At 54.1% G+C, this 20432-nt stretch overlaps 1 protein-coding gene across 1 annotated transcript; it reads left to right on the forward strand.

The window, feature by feature from the left end:
- The first annotated feature begins 1124 nt into the window (after nt 1-1124).
- Nucleotides 1125-9844, forward strand: LOC133339539 (dual specificity tyrosine-phosphorylation-regulated kinase 2-like). The gene is made up of 9 exons (XM_061547642.1): nt 1125-1225; nt 2093-2159; nt 3019-3118; nt 3951-4108; nt 6521-6657; nt 7208-7354; nt 7894-8032; nt 9664-9739; nt 9834-9844. Exons 2-9 carry the CDS (start codon nt 2154-2156, stop codon nt 9842-9844), a joined length of 774 nt encoding a protein of 257 aa, XP_061403626.1. The 5' UTR covers nt 1125-1225; nt 2093-2153.
- Nucleotides 9845-20432: the final 10588 nt, after the last annotated feature.

The raw sequence follows: 20432 nt of genomic DNA on the forward strand, positions 1-20432 counted from the left end.
AGAGACCCACACACTCACCACACACAGAGACCCACAAACTCACACAGAGACCCACAGACTCACCCCACACAGAGACCCACAGACTCACCCCACACAGAGACCCAGAGACTCACCACTCAGAGACCCACACACTCACCACACACAGAGACCCACAAACTCACACAGAGACCCACAGACTCACCCCACACAGAGACCCACAGACTCACCCCACACAGAGACCCAGAGACTCACCACACAGAGACCCACAGACTCACCACACATAGAGACCCACAGACTCACCACACAGAGACCCACAGACTCACCACACAGAGACCCACAGACTCACCACACAGAGACCCACAGACTCACCTCACAGAGACCCACAGACTCACTCACACAGAGACCCACAGACTCACCACACAGAGACCCACAGACTCACCACACAGAGACCCACAGACTCACCTCACAGAGACCCACAGACTCATCACACAGAGACCCACAGACTCACCTCACACAGAGACCCACAGACTCACCACACAGAGACCCACAGACTCACCACACAGAGACCCACAGACTCACCACACAGAGACCCACAGACTCACCACACAGAGACCCACAGACTCACCACACAGAGACCCACAGACTCACCTCACACAGACACCCACAGACTCACCACACAGAGACCCACAGACACACACAGAGACCCACAGACTCATCACACAGAGACCCACAGACTCACCACACAGAGACCCACAGACTCACCACACAGAGACCCACAGATTCACCACACAGAGACCCACAGACTCACCACACAGAGACCCACAGATTCACCACACAGAGACCCACAGACTCACCACACACAGAGCCGCGTGTCGGCTTCTTCAGGCTGAGTCGACCTCGAGGAGGCCCAGACAGGCTTCAGATTTTTCCCGCCAACGCCGCCATTGACCCCGACCGGAAGCGGAAGTAGAATCTGGGGGTGGAGGTGGGGGGGGGCGGGAGGCGACTTCCGGGGGCGTGGTCGCGCGCCGTGACGTCACTCGGAGGGGCGTGGCTTAAGGGGGCGTGGTCACGCCCCTCGCACTGAGACGTCACCGGTGACGTCGAAATCGCCACGTGCTTCCTCAGAGTTGTAGACGCGCGTGAAGGAGACGGCAGCTTCTTACACTTGCAGCTGCTGCAGCTTCGTCATCGTCGCCTTTCCAACGACTTCTGCTGAAGCCATCCGAGCGAAACGTTTGACGAGGTGAGTTTTGTGGGTTCGTGGTGAGTGTGTGGTGAGTGTTGTGGGTTCGTGGTGAGTGTGTGGGTCCGTGTTGTGGGTGCGTGGTGAGTGTGTGGGTCCGTGTCGTGGGTTCGTGGTGAGTGTGTGGGTCCGTGTTGTGTGTTCGTGGTGAGTGTGTGGGTCCGTATTGTGGGTTCGTGGTGAGTTTGTGGGTCCGTTTTGTGGGTTCGTGGTGAGTTTGTGGGTTCGTGTTGTGGGTGCGTGGTGAGTGTGTGGGTCTGTGTTGTGTGTTCGTGGTGAGTGTGTGGGTCCGTGTTGTGGGTGCGTGGTGAGTGTGTGGGTCCGTGTTGTGGGTGCGTGGTGAGTGTGTGGGTCCGTATTGTGGGTTCGTGGTGAGTTTGTGGGTCCGTTTTGTGGGTTCATGGTGAGTTTGTGGGTCCGTGTTGTGGGTGCGTGGTGAGTGTGTGGGTCTGTGTTGTGTGTTCGTGGTGAGTGTGTGGGTCCGTGTTGTGGGTGCGTGGTGAGTGTGTGGGTCCGTGTTGTGGGTGCGTGGTGAGTGTGTGGGTACGTGTTGTGTGTTCGTGGTGAGTGTGTGGGTCCGTGTTTTGGGTTCATGGTGAGTGTGTGGGTCCGTGTTGTGGGTTCGTGGTGAGTGTGTAGGTCCGTGTTTTGGGTTCGTGGTGAGTGTGTGGGTCCGTGGTGAGTTTGTGGGTCCATATTTTGAGTTTGTATTGAGGATGTGAGTCCGTGTTTTGAGTTCGTGGTGAGGATAGGGGTTCGTGGTGAGAATGGTGGGTTCCTGGTGGGGGGATGTGTGACAGTGGTGAGGATGTGAGTTCGTGTTGTGACTCTCTACACCATCTCCACCCCCTTCCCCCCCTCCCACAGCTTTCCACACAGAGACCTTGGAGACTGCTGCGTGAGAGAAGCCACTCTGAGCATCAACACCATGGATGTACGCATGGGCCCCGACTCTCCACTTACAAACACCACCCACACTTACCAACACCACCAGCACTTACCAACACCACCCTCACTTACCAACATCACCTTCACTCACAAACACCACCCACACTCACAAACACCACCCTCACTTACCAACACCACCCTCACTCACAAACACCACCCTCACTCACAAACACCACCCTCACTTACCAACACCACCCACACTTACCAACACCACCCACACTTACCAACACCACCCACACTCACAAACACCACCCACACTCACCAACACCACCCTCAATTACCAACACCACCCACACTTACCAACACCACCCACACTCACAAACACCACCCACAATTACCAACACCACCTTCACTTACCAACACCACCCTCACTTACCAACACCACCCACACTCACAAACACCACCCACACTTACCAACACCACCTTCACTTACCAACACCACCCACACTTACCAACACCACCCACACTCACAAACACCACCCACACTCACAAACACCACCCACACTCACAAACACCACCCACACTTAAGAACACAGCCATCCCTTACAAACACCACCCACACTTATGATCACCACCCACACTTATGAACACCACCATCCCTTATGAACACCACCAGCACTAAACTGGCCCTGGGCCTCCCCCAGGTCGACTCAGCCTTAAATGAGTACCTGGTACGGTGTGTAAACATCGCCACTGGGGAGACAAAGGCGGTCGAGCGTGGTGCTGGCCACCCACCCCCTCGTGTACCGTGCCGACCTTCATAGGTGATGCTCGCTAACAGCACTTGCCCCTATAGTCTGTTAAGGCTACACGGGGGATCTTTATCTTTGTCTCTGTGCGTGTAGACAAGCCAAGCTGGAGCGAGGAGGGAGGGAGTCTCTGGCAACACGTGGAGCGCGCTGTCCGCAGCCGGCACCGGCCCCATCCGCAGCAAATCGCCTCGAGGTGAGAACAGCAGTGAGAGAAAACATGGCCACGGTGAATGGGGGGGGGGAAGTCACTACCGCCATGTTGCATGGGGGACTTCACGGCGGCCATGTTGCTTAGGGGACTTTGTGGCAGCCATGTTGCATGGGGGACTTCATTGCGGCCATGTTGCATGGGGGCCGTCACTATGGCCATGTTACGTGGGGGATTACACGGCGGCCATGATGCATGGGGGTCTGTAGGGCGGCCATGTTGCATGAGGGATGTCACTGTGGCCATGTTGCATGGGGGAATTCTATTTTGTCCATTTTACATCAGGGATGTCACGGCAGCCATGTTGCATGGGGGATATCACAGCGGCCATGTTGCATGGGGGTTGTCATGGTGGCCATGTTGCATGGGGGATGTCATGGTGGCCATGTTGCATGGGGGATGTCACAGCAGCCATGTTGCATGGGTATAGAGTATTTGGCTGCCGCTATATATTTGCACGTGATGAAGATGATGATATTAGTAACTTGGGTAGGGCCTTACCTGCCAAGATAATAAATATTATAGTTTAATCTAAATTTGAAGTTTTCATGACTGCAGGGATCCATACTCGTTGGTTCTTTCGGCAAAGTAATGCCGGGGTCTCTGGATCTATATGAGTATGGGTCTCTATGGATCTATATGTGTATGGGTCTCTATGGTTCTATGAGTATGGGTTTCTGTGGGTCTCTGTGAGTATGGGTGGAGTGATGAGTCTCCACGTGATGATGACGACGATGTAGCTCTAGCGGTGGCCTTACCTGGCATGTAAACAAAACAAAATAGTTCAAAGTTTAAGTTGTTGTTGTCACGTGTGCAGCGATCCTGGATCTCTTTGGGCCTCAGCTGAGTCATCGCCAAAAGCTGGAGCTGGCGGCCATGGAACAAGTCTGGTTCTTCACTGTGGACGAGGTCGACAAACCCCGGGGCGGCAAGAACAATGATGGCTACGACGACGATAACAACAACTACATCCCTGTGAGGCTCACAGAGACACAGAGACACCCGTAGAGACCCACAGAGACACACACAGACACAGAGACACCCATAGAGACCCACAGAGACACACACAGAGACCCAGAGACACCCATAGAGACCCACAGAGACCCACACAGAGACCCACAGAGACACAGAGACACCCATAGAGACCCACAGAGACACACACAGAGACCCGCAGAGACACAGAGACACCCATAGAGACCCAAAGAGACACACACAGAGACACCCATAGAGACCCACAGAGACACCCATAGAGACTCACAGAGACACACACAGACACAGAGACACCCATAGAGACCCAAAGAGACACACACAGAGACCCAGAGACACCCATAGAGACCCACAGAGACCCACACAGAGACCCACAGAGACACAGAGACACCCATAGAGACCCACAGAGACACCCATAGAGACCCACAGAGACACACACAGAGGCCCACAGAGACACAGAGACACCCATAGAGACCCAAAGAGACACACACAGAGACCCAGAGACACCCATAGAGACCCACAGAGACACCCATAGAGACCCACAGAGACCCACTCCCATTGAGACCCACAGAGGCACCCAAAGAGACACCATTAGACACCCACAGAGGTTTTTGTTGGGTTAGAAGGCATGAGTATAAATGTGTAATTGTTAAATCTGCCACCACCACCAAACACAGACAGTCAGTTGAGATTCTGTTACGGGTTTCTGGGGTCTCTGTGGGTGTCTAAGGATCTGTGTGGGTCTTTATTGGTCTGGGTGTCTGTGGGTCTCTCAGGATCTGGGTTTCTGTGTATGTATTAAAGTTATTTCGCACCATATGAAGCAAACTTTCGCTAATCCACTCACAACAACGTCAGCCACGGTGGCCAGGAGATGTTAACTCCCTTTCTTGGTATACAGGAGGTCGTGGGTTCGATACCGACCCTGACGCCTGCTGCTGCATATTTGGAGTTTGTGTCTCTATCTCTCTGCCCGTGGTTGCGTGGATTTTTCCGGGTCCTCCGTTTTTAAATCCTTTATATTAAGTTTGCTTGCTTGCTTGCTTACGACCGTGCAAATCTTTCGGTCGTTTTTTAACCCACTTCCCGTGATCCAATCGAGCTGACATTTTCCACACAGACTCGTTGTGCGTGACAATTAATGTTCGTGAAAATGTTTTTCCAAAATTTTACACTTTTTAGGACAAAAATATAATATTTAATTACCAATTGCTTAATGGTTCAATGCAATCATCTGACCCATAGGTGGCAGCCATCTCAAGCCAGAGGACGAGAGTACTCTAGCCGCCACGCATAAAAAGGATTTATAGTGAAAAACTTTGTTTTTACGGGTTATACTTGTTTTTTCTTCCACATTTAGAAACAACGTCACCACACATTTAGAGCAATTGGCTTCCGCTACACATTTCCACACGGTGGTAATGAGAAGGCCCCACTTCGTTGAGCAATGATTTGTGATGGTCAGGTCGCTCTTGAAAAAGAAGAGCTACATAGCAGGTCAGTGGTGGGGCCTTTAACAGCGTAACAATAGGCTGTAGCCTTTCTGTAAATAAAACACATACTTGCGGTGAACATACAGACAGAAACATGCTCTGATAATATGTGGCATTGCCTTTGATACTGATTGGTCTACACCAAAGAAAGCAGCCTTTGTTAGGGCCTAGTCTCAATACCAGTGTCTCACCACCAGTGTCTCACCGCCAGTGTCTCACCGCCAGTGTCTCACCGCCAGTGTCTCACTACCCAGTGTCTTACTATTGAGGGTTAGATGGATAAACGCAAAAAGGCGGACAATCCCCCCAAGTTTTAACGGCATTCGGTATTCTTGGGTCTTTCGTTAAAGTCACGTAGACAGGTTCAAAGAAAATAATAAAAATAACAGTTAGACGACCGCTTGCGTTGCGATCGAAACGTCGTAGTTTTCTGTTATTTTTATTATTTTCTTTGAACTAATCTTTGTGACTTTACCGAAAGACCCAAACATATTAATTCCTGCAGTGACAAAAGCTTCAAGTGAAGCATTCGGTAAAGTCACGTATAAAGATAAAATAATAAATTAAATAATTGCATACAACGTTTCGATTGCAACGTCGTATGCTATTATTTAATTTATTATTTTATCTTTATACGTGACTTTACCGAAAGAACCAAAGAGTAATTCCTGCAGTCACGAAAGCTCCATATTAAGATTGAAGCATTCGGTAGTTTAACGAAACATTTAAACATTCGCGCAATCTAACACCCAAACGAAAAGAAACCTCCACTGTGGAAAATGGCGGCCGTGGAAAATGGCGGCCGTGGAAGCCCCGACTGCCGCTGCTGCCACCACCATTGAGCGTCAGGCGCTCCGATTGCGACGACTCTGACTACCGGTCCCTGCCTCCTCCTCCGCCTCCCCAGGTCCGCAAGGAGCAGCTCCACTACCGCTACGAGGTGCAGAAGCTGATCGGCGAGGGAGGCCAGGGCCTGGTGCTGCAGTGCCTCGACCACAAAACCAAAACGCTCGTGGCCGTCAAGATGCTGTCGCTGCCCTTGTGGTGAGTCCGCGGTTGCCCGCGCTCTCGGACAATAATCATCAAACGATTGGAGGCACCGCCGTGAACACGGCCACTGACTATGGACTCGCTGACAAAATGCTAACTGCCGTAAAACTGCTGCAAACTACACCCACAAAGACACCCAGAGACACCCACAGAGACCCACAGAGACACCCACAGAGACACCCACAGAGACACCCACAGAGACACCCACAGAGACACCCACAGAGAAACCCACACACAGAGACACCCACAGAGTCACCCACACAGAGTCACCCACACAGAGACACCCACACAGAGTCACCCACACAGAGTCACCCACACAGAGTCACCCACACAGAGTCACCCACACAGAGTCACCCACACAGACCCCCCCACACAGAGTCACCCACACATACCCCCCCACACAGAGTCACCCACACAGAGTCACCCACACAGAGTCACCCACACAGAGTCACCCACACAGAGTCACCCACACAGAGTCAGCCACACAGAGTCACCCACACAGAGTCACCGTTGATTTCGTGGCCTCCCCCCTCCCTCTACGCAGCACCTCGACAGCGTCCCGCCAGAGGACGGAGCTGGAGGTGACCAAGGAGCTGCAGGGCAAGGCCAGCGATGAGCGCTACGGAGTCATCCGGCTCCTGGACACGTTCCAATTCCGCGGACACAATTGCCTCGTCGTCGAGCTCTTGAAGTACGCGAACCTCCCCCCCTACCTCCCCTCCCCCACCCACGTGCGTGTCCATTGCTCCGCTTGATAGTTGATTTATTTCGGAATTCTAGATTTGAAGCTTTCGTGACTGCAAGGATTCATATTCTTAGGGTTTTTTCGGTAAAGTCACGTGGGAAAATGTTTTAAATTAATAAAAGTAAAATAAAATAAAAATTACGACGTTTCAGAGGCAACACAAGCTTCCGTCTTCAGGTGGAACCGTCACAGCACGACAGCTGTATCAAGTGAAGACAAATTAAATGTCACTTGATACAGCTGTCGTTATGTGACGGTTCCACCTGAAGACGGAAGCTTGTGTTGCCTCCGAAACGTCGTGATTTTTATGTTATTTTTATTTTATTAATTTTTTTTTTTACCTACGTGACTTTACCGAAAAAACCTAAGAATATAAATCTTTGCAGTCACGAAAGCTTCAAATCTAGAAGGTGTCAGTTTTGTTGCCAGATAGAAGGGTAAAAACCCAATTATCGTCGTCCTTGTCGTCGTTGTCGTCGTCACAGGAAGAGCCTCTACGACGTGATGAGCAAAGGGAGCATCAAGCGAATCTGCGTGAGGCGCTTGAGGGAGTACACCAGGACCATCCTCGACTTCCTGCTGTACGCCAAGCGACGGGGCATCGTCCACGGGGACATCAAGCCGGTGAGCGGAGCGGGGGCGGTGATCGCACCCTCTCACCGGGGACTCGGTTAGCTGGCGCCGAGGCAGCCCGGCCGCTGTTGATCGCGGGGTCGATGCGCTGGCTCCGTCCATCTGGAGGAAGGTGGTGGTAGTGGTGGTAGTGGTGGTAGTGGTGGGAGTGGTGGTAGTGGTGTTGGTGGTAGTGGTGGTGGTGGTAGTGGTAGTAGTGGTGGTGGTAGTAGTGGTGGTGGTGGTAGTGGTAGTAGTGGTGGGAGTGGTGGTAGTGGTGGTGGTAGTGGTGGTGGTAGTGGTGGTGGTGTTGGTGGTAATAGGGGTGGTGGTAGTGGTAGTAGTGGTGGGAGTGGTGGTAGTGGTGGTAGTGGTGGTAGTGGTGGTAGTGGTGGTGGTAGTGGTGGTGGTGGTGGTGGTAGTAGTGGTGGTGGTGGTGTTGGTGGTAGTAGTGGTAGTGGTGGGGTCACGGGTGCAACCGCAACAAACAAAAAACAAAAACATGAACAAGAAAACATCTTAAAGTGAATATGTGACTGAGTGCAAACAGAAAATCCAAGAAAAGACAGCAAAATATTGCAGAAAAAAACACCGTACACCAACGCTGTGTGCAAAAATCCCAGTGGGATGCAAGTCAAACAACAACAACATCCACAAGACAACTTAGATTAAGGCCATCAGTCTAACTCTGTACTACAACAAACAAACATGGCTAAACCAATACAATCACCAAAATAAAGCCATGAAACCAATGTAACAGTGATCATATGAACTGTGACCGAATTTTCACAATAAACGACGTCAACAACATGTACCACCAAACCCTGCAGCCATAGCTGGCTGCATGAGTCACTCCACAACAGCAGGAGCATCAGTCGAAGTGTCAACATTTTTCAATGCCCCTTTAAGATCAGCACACCAAATCAAAACACGGATCACACTTTGCAGCGATCACAAACAAACATGGCTAAACCAATACACTTTTCGAAATCACCAAAATAAAGCCATGAAAGCAATGAAACAGTGGTCATAGGAACTGTGACGAAATTTTCACAATAAATGGCAGCAACAACATGCACCACCAAAACCCTGCAGCCCGTGTGGGTGTCAATGCGTCACTTTGATTGACATACCCGCTACTGGCTGGACACTCTATTGCTGTAACCTCACAGAGTGGAATTCCTTCTGATAGACAGCCAGTTTTGTTTTACCAGGTTTAGTTTTTCTTTTTTTCACACTTTTGTTATGTAGGCTAGGCGTTAGTCACAAACCGCACCTCTCCATAATACAGGCTCAGTCTTTTGTTATGCAGTCTATTCTTAGTCTTAAGCCTCACCTTACCATATTAATAAAAAGTGTGCCGTTCCTGGCCCTTCCCCCTCAACCATTATATAAACGGAGTGGTATCTCTTGTAATCTCTCATTTACTTAATACAGCTGTCGTGGTTGTGACGGTTCCACCTGAAGACGGAAGCTTGTGTTGCCTCCGAAACGTCGTGATTTTTTATTTTATTTTACTTTTATTAATTTAAATTTTTTACCTACGTGACTTTACCGAAAAAACCTAAGAATATGAATCCTTGCAGTCACGAAAGCTTCAAATCTAGAATTAATTCTTTCTCCGTCTCTCCCCCTTTGTCCAGGACAACATTCTACTCACGGCGGCCGGCAAAGTGAGGGTCACCGACTTCGGGTGCAGCTGCTACCTGAAGTCTCACTGTGAGTGGCTTTGCGTGCGTGGAGATTTGTTTTTCAGGGTTAGTTCGCGTCAATGTCAACGTTGTGTCGTCCGACCCGCCGCCACCCGACGCAGCCACTCAGTGAGGTTCAGCGTCACGTGACCAGGACGCTCCAATTCGCTACTTGCACAGCGCCACCCGCTGTGCTGCAGAGCTCGCAAACGGGTTTTGATTCCTTACCCCTCGTACCCGTACCTGTACCCGGCCGCACCAGGGTCGCAAATGGGTTTCCCGTACCCATACCCGGCTGTACCCGTACCCGGCCAGGTAACGGGTAGGGTATGGGTATCGGGTACCCGATTGCGACCTCCTGGGATGAAGCCATGTTGCAGGCGCGGGTGGGTTGATTCTAGGAACTTGAATTGTGGGAAGAGACAAGACATTGGGAAATGAGTGACAAACGGTGACTCACCCAGTGACTCACGGTCTACCCGTACCCGTACCCGGCCGTACCCGTACCCGGCCGGGTAACGGGTAGGGTACGGGTATCGGGTACCCGATTGCGACCTCCTGGGATGAAGCCATGTTGCAGGCGCGGGTGGGTTAATTCTAGGAACTTGAATTGTGAGAAGAGACAAGACGTTGGGAAATGAGTGACAAACGGTGACTCACCGGTGACTCACGGCCTACCCATACCTGTACCCGGCCGCACCAGGGTCGCAAACGGCTACCCGTACCCGGCCGGGTTTCGGGTACAGGTACCCGTTTGCGACCCTGGTGCGGCCGGGTACGGGTACGGGTAAGGAATCAAAACCCGTTTGCGACCTCTGGGTGGTAGTGGTGGTGGTGGTAGTGGTGGTAGTGGTGGTAGTGGTGGTGGTAGTGGTGGTGGTGGTAGTAGTAGTGGTGGTTGTGGTGGTAGTGGTGGTAGTGGTGGTAGAGGTGGTGGTGGTGGTAGTGGTGGTGGTGGTGGTAGTGGTAGTGGTGGGGTCACGGTACCTCTGGTGAAGACAATCTGGGACGACCTCTACTTCATATTCATTGTCGTTGTTGTTGTCATTGTTGTTGCTGCTGTTGTTGTTGTTGTGCAGCCCAAACCGTGGGTGGGACGTTGCCCTACATGTCCCCGGAGCTGCCGCTGGGCTACCAGGTCACGTGTGCCGTGGACATGTGGGCGCTGGGCTGCACCGTGGCCGAGATGGCCACCGGCAAGGTTCTCTTTGACTCGCGCACCTACGAAGAGCACCTGCACTGCTGCATCGAGGTACGGGCTGTGGGTGGGTACGGTGGGTGGTGTGAGTACAGTGGGTGGGTGGGTAAGGTGGATGGGTGGGTATGGTGGGTGGGTACGGTGGGTATGGTGGGTGGGTATGGTGGGTGGGTACGGTGGGTATGGTGGGTGGGCAGGCAGGTCTCTATGGGTATGGGTCTCTGTTGGTCTGCACAGAGACCCACACTCATAGAGACCCATACAGACCCACAGAGACCCACACTCATAGAGACCCAGACACAGAGACTCATACTCATAGAGACCCATACAGACCCACGGAGACCCATACTCATAGAGACCCATGCAGACACAGAGACTCATACTCATAGAGACCCATACAGACCCGCGGAGACCCATACTCATAGACCCATACAGACCCACAGAGACCCATACTCATAGAGACCCATACAGACCCGCGGAGACCCATACTCATAGACCCATACAGACCCACAGAGACTCATACTCATAGAGACCCATGCAGACACAGAGACTCATACTCATAGAGACCCATACAGACCCACAGAGACCCACACTCATAGACCCATACAGACCCACAGAGACCCATACTCATAGAGACCCATGCAGACCCACAGAGACCCACACTCATAGAGACCCATACAGACCCATGCTCATAGAGACCCATACAGACACAGAGACCCATACTCATAGAGACCCATACAGACCCACAGAGACCCATACAGACCCATACAGACCCACAGAGATCCATACTCATAGAGACCCATACAGACCCACAGAGACCCATACTCATAGAGACCATACAGACCCACAGAGACCCATACTCAGAGACCCATACAGACCCACAGAGACCCATACCCATAGAGACCCATACAGACCCACAGAGACCCATACTCATAGAGACCCATACAGACCCACAGAGACCCATACTCATAGAGACCCATACAGACCCACAGAGACCCATACTCATAGAGACCCATACAGACCCACAGAGACCCATACTCATAGAGACCCATACAGACCCACAGAGACCCATACTCATACAGACCCACAGAGACCCATACAGACCCACAGAGACCCATACAGACCCACAGAGACCCACACTCATAGAGACCCATACAGACCCACAGAGACCCATACTCAGAGACCCATACAGACCCACAGAGACCCATACTCATAGAGACCCATACAGACCCACAGAGACCCATACATACCCATACAGACCCACAGAGACCCATACAGACCCACAGAGACCCATACAGACCCACAGAGACCCATACCCATACAGACCCATACAGACCCACAGAGACCCATACAGACCCATACAGACCCACAGAGACCCATAAAGACCCACAGAGACCCATACAGACCCACAGAGACCCATACAGACCCACAGAGACCCACACTCATAGAGACCCATACAGACCCACAGAGACCCATACTCATAGAGACCCATACAGACCCACAGAGACCCACAGAGACCCATACAGACCCACAGAGACCCATACTCATAGAATTTGATTCCCTTTCACGGCCACAATGGGCCCGCTGAGGCTACACCGGCTGTAACCCCCCCTCCTCCTCCCCCTCCTCCCCCTCCTCCCCCTCCCCCTCCTCCTCCTTTTGTCTTCGTCTGAAACCACGTGCAGATCCTGGGCATGCCCCCGACAAAGATGGTGGACGAAGCCCCTAACAGGACACTTTACTTTGGTGAGTCGAAGGCTCGGGCAGGCTGGCGTGTGAGTGAGCGGGTGGATGGGTAGGTGAGTGGGTGGGTGGGTGAGTGGGTGAATGGGTGGGTGGGTGAGTTGGTGGGTGAGTGGCTGGGTGAGTGAGTTGTTGGGTAGGTGAGTAGGTAGGTGAGTGGGTGAGTGGGTGAGTGGGTGAATGGGTGGATGAGTTAGTTGTTGGGTAGGTGAGTAGGTAGGTGAGTGGGTGGGTGGGTGAGTGAGTGGGTGGGTGAGTGAGTGGGTGGGTGGGTTAGTTGGTATGTAGGTGGATAGGAAGGTGGGTAGTTAAGGGGATGAGTGGTCAAATTACTTTGGTGAGTCGAAGGCTCGGGCAGGCTGGCGCCAGCGACGTAACCCATTCCGTCTTGTTAGCTGGGGTGGCAGGGAGGCTCTTATAGGGTTCATTTGTGGGGGGGGTTGGGGGGGGGCTGGGGGGGGGGTCTCTGAATATGCCGGAGGTGGGGAATGGGGTGGGGTTTGGGGCTTTCTGTAGCGGTCGCTAGGAAGCATAGGTGGGTGTGTGTGAGCAGGTGGGTGTGTAGGTGAGTAGGTGGGTGAGTGGGTGGGTGAGTGGGTGAGTGGGTGGGTGGGTGAGTGGGTGAGTGGGTGGGTGAGTGAGTGGGTGGGTGGGTGGGTGGGTTAGTGGGTGGGTAGGTGAGTAGGTAGGTGAGTGGGTGGGTGAGTGGGTGGGTAGGTAGGTGGGTGGGGAGGTGAGTGGGTGGGTGAGTGGGCGAGTGGTTGGGTAGGTGAGTAGGTAGGGGAGTGGGTGGGTGAGTGAGTAAGATAGTGGGTGGGTGAGTTGGTATGTAGGTGTATATGAAGGTGGGTAGTCAAGTGTCTGACTGGGTATGTGGGCGACGTGCTGGCGGGTGACTCTGCGTGCGTCTCTCTGTCTCTCTGCAGACCCTGAGGGTCTCCCCTACAACGTGTCCCAGCAGCGTCCACCTGGCAGCCTGTCCCTGCACCGCGCACTGCAGGGACACCACCCTCAGCTGGTGGACTTTGTCAGCCGCTGCCTCCAGTACGAACCACACTCACCCCTCGCTCACCCCCACTCACTCATCCCCACTCACTCGCTCACTCACTCATCCCCACTCGCTCACTCACTCACCCCGACTCACTCACTCGCTCACTCATCCATCCCCACTCACTCACTCATCCCCGCTCGCTCACCCCCGCTCGCTCACCCCCGCCCGCTCACGCCCGCCCGCTCACCCCCGCCTGCTCACCCCCGCTCGCTCATCCCCACTCACTCACTCATCCCCACTCACTCACTCATCCCCACTCACTCACTCATCCCCGCTCGCTCACCCCCGCTCGCTCACCCCCGCCCGCTCACGCCCGCCCGCTCACCCCCGCCTGCTCACCCTCACTCACTCATCCCCACTCACTCACTCATCCCCACTCACTCACTCATCCCCACTCACTCACTCACCCCCGCCCGCTCACCCCCGCTCGCTCACCCCTGCCCGCTCACCCCGCCCGCTAACCCCCGCTCACTCACTCACCCTTACTCACTCATCCCCACTCACTCATCCCCACTCACTCACTCACCCCCGCCCGCTCACCCCCGCTCGCTCACCCCCGCCCCGCTCACCCCTGCCCGCTAACCCCCGCTCACTCATCCCCACTCACTCACTCACTCACTCACTCACCCCCACTCACTCACTCAACCCCACTCACTCATTCATCCCCACTCACTCACTCATCCCCACTCACTCACTCGTCCCCACTCACTCACTCGTCCCCACTCACTCATCCCCACTCACTCACTCACTCATCCCCACTCACTCACTCACTCACCCCCACTCACTCACCCCCACTCACTCATCCCCACTCACCACCCCACACCTGTCAACCCCTTATCAGTGCCCTACCTTACTACAGACCCAACTCAGACCTTTATTGATCACTCCGTGATCCTTACACATCTCAACGTACATCCTGCAAAGTCCCATCACAAGGAACAAACACTAACAAATAGACACAAACATTCTTGTCGTTACCCAGCATTGAAACGGCTACACTCTGTATAACCTGACAACTCAATCTCTCTGCACAAGAACACGGAATAAACCGTGCGGATTGACAGCTCTGCCACCCACTCACCACCCACCACCACTCCCCCCCACCCTCTCCATCTCCCCACTCTCCCCCCACCTCCCACCCTGTCACATCTTCTCACCTTGCCCATGTCACCGCGTGTGCGTCTCCTGCCACCACCAGATGGGATCCCAATCTCCGGATGACGCCTGAACAGGCGCTGGCTCACAGCTGGCTACAAACCACCCGAGCCACCACCACCAGGGCCACCACAACCACCATCCGGGGCACCCCCACCACCAGCAGGGCCACCACCACCACCATCAGAGCTACCCCCACCACCATCCGGGCCACCACCACCACCATTAGGGCCAACCCCACCACCAGAGAGACCACACCCACCACCACCACCACCCGCAGCAGGGCCACCACCACCATCAGGGCTACCCCCACCACCCCCACCACCATCAGGGCCACCACCACCACCATCAGGGCCACCCCCACCACCCCCATCACCACCACCATCAGGGCCACCCCCACCACCACCACCATCAGGGCCACCCCCACTGCCACCACCACCCAGGCCACCACCACCACCATCAGGGCTACCCGCACCCCCATCAGGGCTACCCCCACCCCCATCAGGGCTACCCCCACCACCGCCACCACCCGGGCCACCACCACCACCTGGCCCGACACCACCAACTGGGCCACCACCACCATCAGCAGCAGCACCACTCCAGTGCAGGGCTCTGCAGCTGCTGAGCCACGGTGAGCCTCTCTCTGTGTACCTCGCCTGGTACGCAGGAGGTCGTGGGTTCGATCCCGACCCTGATGAGATGTTAACTACCTCGCCTGGTACGCAGGAGGTCGTGGGTTCAATCCCGACCCTGATAAGATGTTAACTACCTCGCCTGGTACGCAGGAGGTCGTGGGTTCGATCCCGACCCTGATGAGATGTTGACTACCTCGCCTGGTACGCAGGAGGTCGTGGGTTCGATCCCGACCCTGATGAGACTAACTACCTCGCCTGGTACGCAGGAGGTCGTGGGTTCGATCCCGACCCTGATAAGATGTTAACTACCTCGCCTGGTACGCAGGAGGTCGTGGGTTCGATCCCGACCCTGATGAGATGTTAACTACCTCGCCTGGTACGCAGGAGGTCGTGGGTTCGATCCCGACCCTGATGAGACTTTAACTACCTCGCCTGGTACGCAGGAGGTCGTGGGTTCGATCCTGACCCTGATGAGATGTTAACTACCTCACCTGGTACGCAGGAGGTCATGGGTTCGATCCTGACCCTGATGAGATGTTAACTACCTCACCTGGTACGCAGGAGGTCCTGGGTTCGATCCTGACCCTGATGAGATGTTAACTACCTCACCTGGTACGCAGGAGGTCATGGGTTCGATCCCGACTCTGATGAGATGTTAACTACCTCGGCTGGTACGCAGGAGGTCATGGGTTCGATCCCGACCCTGATGAGATGTTAACTACCTCACCTGGTATGCAGGAGGTCATGGGTTCGATCCCGACCCTGATGAGACTTTAACTACCTCGCCTGGTACGCAGGAGGTCGTGGGTTCGATCCTGACCCCGATGAGATATTAACTACCTCACCTGGTACGCAGGAGGTCATGGGTTCGATCCCAACCCTGATGAGATGTTGACTACCTCGCCTGGTATGCAGGAGGTCGTGGGCTCGATCCAGACCCTGATGAGATGTTAACTACCTCGCCTGGTATGCAGGAGGTCGTGGGCTCGATCCCGTCCCTGACGATGCCTGCTGCTGCTGCTGTATATTTGCAGTCTGCGTTTCTGTCCCCGTGGTGGTCACTGCGTGGATTCTTCTCAGGATCCTCCAGATTTCCTCCTCCACGTTTAGAATCGGCGTCACGTACTTCGAGTATTTGACTGCGGCTATGAATGTCCACGCGATGCAGATGATGATGATGATGTCATCAGCCAACTTGATTCGGCTATCAGCTGAGATGGCCAAGTCGCTTCTGATCTCTGTGGGTCTCTGTGAGTCTATGTTGGTCTCTGTGAGTCTATGGGTCTCTGTGGGTCTCTGTGGGTCTATGGGTCTCTGTGATTATGGGTCTCGGTGGGTCTGAATGAGTCTGTATGAGTATGGGACTCTGTGGGTCTCTGTGGGTCTGTGTGGGTCTCTGTGGGTCTCTGGGTCTCTGTGATTATGGGTCTCGGTGGGTCTGTATGGGTTTGTATAAGTATTGGTCTGTATGGGTCTGTATGGGTCTCCATGAGTATGGGACTCTGTGGGTCTGTGTGGGTCTCTGAGTCGATGGGTCTCTGTGGGTCTATGGATCTATGGGTCTCTGTGATTATGGGTCTCGGTGCGTCTGTATGGGTCTGTATGGGTCTCTGAGTATGGGACTCTGTGGGTCTCTGTGGGTCTCTGTGGGTCTCTGTGAGTCTATGGGTCTCTGTGGATCTATGGGTCTCTATGAGTATGGGTCTCTGTGGGTCTCTATGAGTATCGGTCTCTGTAGATCTCTATGGGTCTCTGAGTATGGGTCTCTGTCGGTCTGATGACGACGATGCTGACGATGATGATGACGATGATGGCGACGACGACGATGATGATGACGATGTTGATGACGATGTTGATGTTGATGATGGGGATGACGCGCTGCTGTGGTGCTGCTGCATCTCTCTCCACAGAGCGGAGCCGGAGAAGAAGCTCCCATCATCGTCATCATCGTCATCATCATCGTCATCGTCGTCACCGCTCACCCAGACCTTTGGAGAGAGGACGGAGGTGGTGGAGGTGGTGGAGACGCAGGAGGAGGATGACGACAACGACGAGGAGGAGAAGGAGGAAAGGGAGCGAGGGGTCATGGCGCGTGTGGGCAGGGCGCTACGCTCAGTCCGCTCGCTCCTCAGACGCCTGATGCTCTGTGGTGGGCGGCCCACGGCAGAGTAGCGGAGTGGACCCACACTCACCACCCACACTCACCACCCACACTCACCACCCACACTCAACACTCACACTCACTCACCACCCACACTCACTCACCACCCACACTCACCACCCTCACTCACCACCCACACTCACCACCCACACTCACCACCCACACTCACCACCCACACTCACCACCCACACTCGCCACCCACACTCACCACACTCACTCACTCACCACCCACACTCACTCACTCACCACCCACTCTCACCACCCACACTCACCACCCACACTCACCACCCACACTCACCACCCACACTCACCACCCACACTCACCACCCTCACTCACCACCCACACTCACCACCCACACTCACCACCCACACTCACCACCCACACTCACCACCCACACTCACCACACTCACTCACCACACTCACTCACCACCCACACTCACCACACTCACCACCCACACTCACCACCCACACTCACCACACTCACCACCCACACTCACCACACTCACCACCCACACCCACCACTCACACTCACAACACCACACCACCCACACTCACCACCCACACTCACCATCCACACTCACCATCCACACTCACCACACTCACTCACCACACCACACTCACCACACCCACCACCCACAATCATCATCCACACTCACCACACCACCCACACTCACTACACTGACTCACCACACTCACTCACCACCCACACTCACCACTCACACTCACCACCCACACTCACCACCCACACTCACCACTCACACTCACCACCCACACTCACCACACCACCTACACTCACCACCCACACTCAATACACCACCCACACTCACCACCCGTACTCACTACCCGTACTCACCACCCACACTCACCACACCACCTACACTCACCACTCACACTCACCACACCACTCACACTCACCATACCACCCACATTCACCACACCACCCACACTCACCACCCACACTCACCACACTCACTCACCACCCACCCACACTCACCACACCGCCCACACTCACCACCCGTACTCACCATCCGCACTCACCACCAACACTCACCACACAATGGACTAGAGCCTGTCTAGCCACGTGTACGTGTGAAGAATTAGGATAGAGATAAGATAAAGTTATAATGTAATAATGTGTACATATACATCTAGACCATTGTTTGTTTATCGATTGTAGTTGCTAATAAATAAGCGGACTCAACAGAACGTTGCAATTGTGTCCGTGACCTCCTCCTGCACCTAGCCTGGCACAGCAGTCAACCCATGGCACCTGCTGGGTCTGTCCCGTGATCTCCTCCTGCACCTAGCCTGGCACAGCAGTCAACCCATGGCACCTGCTGGGTCTGTCCCGTGACCTCCTCCTGCACCTAACCTGGCACAGCAGTCAACCCATGGCACCTGCTGGGTCTGTCCCGTGACCTCCTCCTGCACCTAGCCTGGCACAGCAGTCAACCCATGGCACCTGCTGGGTCTGTCCCGTGACCTCCTCCTGCACCTAGCCTGGCACAGCAGTCAACCCATGGCACCTGCTGGGTCTGTCCCGTGACCTCCTCCTGCACCTAGCCTGGCACAGCAGTCAACCCATGGCACTACCTGGGTCTGTCCCGTGACCTCCTCCTGCACTTAGCCTGGCACAGCAGTCAACCCATGGCACCTGCTGGGTCTGTCCCGTGACCTCCTCCTGCACCTAGCCTGGCACAGCAGTCAACCCATGGCACCTGCTGGGTCTGTCCCGTGACCTCCTCCTGCACCTAGCCTAGTGATACATAGAGACCCATAGCGACCCATAGAAACACACAGATACCCATAATGATACATAGAGACCCATAGAGATACATGGAGACCGATAGAGACACAGATATCCAGGGAAACGCAGAGACCCATAGAGACACAGAGACCCATAGTAATGCATAGAGACTCATAGAGATACATAGAGACCCATAGAGACACACAGATCCATATATATACATAGAGACCCACAGACACCCAGAGAGACACACACAGAGAGCCACAAAGATACTAAACTAAATGATTTAAATGTTACCAGGTAAGGAGCTATGTAGCGCTGGCAATTACAAATGATAGAAGGTCAACTAAGTGGTTGATAACATCATCATCATTGTGTGGAAATGTAGAGACACCCACAGAGTCTCAGACTCACCACACAGAGATCCAACAAACTCACCACAGAGACCCACAGACTCACCACACAGACCCACAAACTCACCTCACACAGAGATCCACAAACTCACCTCACACAGAGACCCACAGACTCACCACACAGAGACCCACAGACTCACCACACAGAGACCCACAGACTCACCACACAGAGACCCACACACTCACCTCACACAGAGACCCACAGACTCACCTCACACAGAGACCCACAGACTCACCTCACACAGACCCACAGACTCACCTCACACAGAGACACACAGACTCACCTCACAGAGACCCACAGACTCACCTCACACAGAGACCCACAGACTCACCACACACAGAGACCCACAGACTCACCACACAGAGACCCACAGACTCACCACACACAGAGACCCACAGACTCACCTCACACAGAGACCCACACTCACCACACAGAGACCCACAGACTCACCACACAGAGACCCACAAACTCACCACACAGAGACCCACAGACTCACCACACAGAGACCCACAGACTCACCTCACACAGAGACCCACAGACTCACCTCACAGAGACCCACAAACTCACCACACAGAGACCCACAGACTCACCTCACACAGAGACCCACAGACTCACC

The sequence above is a fragment of the Lethenteron reissneri genome, unplaced genomic scaffold (genome assembly GCF_015708825.2).
Source record: "Lethenteron reissneri isolate LAM-NWPU_2019-01 unplaced genomic scaffold, ASM1570882v1 scaffold_1875, whole genome shotgun sequence".
Lineage (NCBI taxonomy): Eukaryota > Metazoa > Chordata > Hyperoartia > Petromyzontiformes > Petromyzontidae > Lethenteron > Lethenteron reissneri.

Bases quoted from the DNA above. Each gene is read 5' to 3' on its own strand.
- LOC133339539 (XM_061547642.1), top strand. The intron at 4,109-6,520 runs GTGAGGCTCACA...CCGCCTCCCCAG, and splicing joins ATAACAACAACTACATCCCT to GTCCGCAAGGAGCAGCTCCA. The intron at 7,355-7,893 runs GTACGCGAACCT...TCGTCGTCACAG, and splicing joins CTCGTCGTCGAGCTCTTGAA to GAAGAGCCTCTACGACGTGA.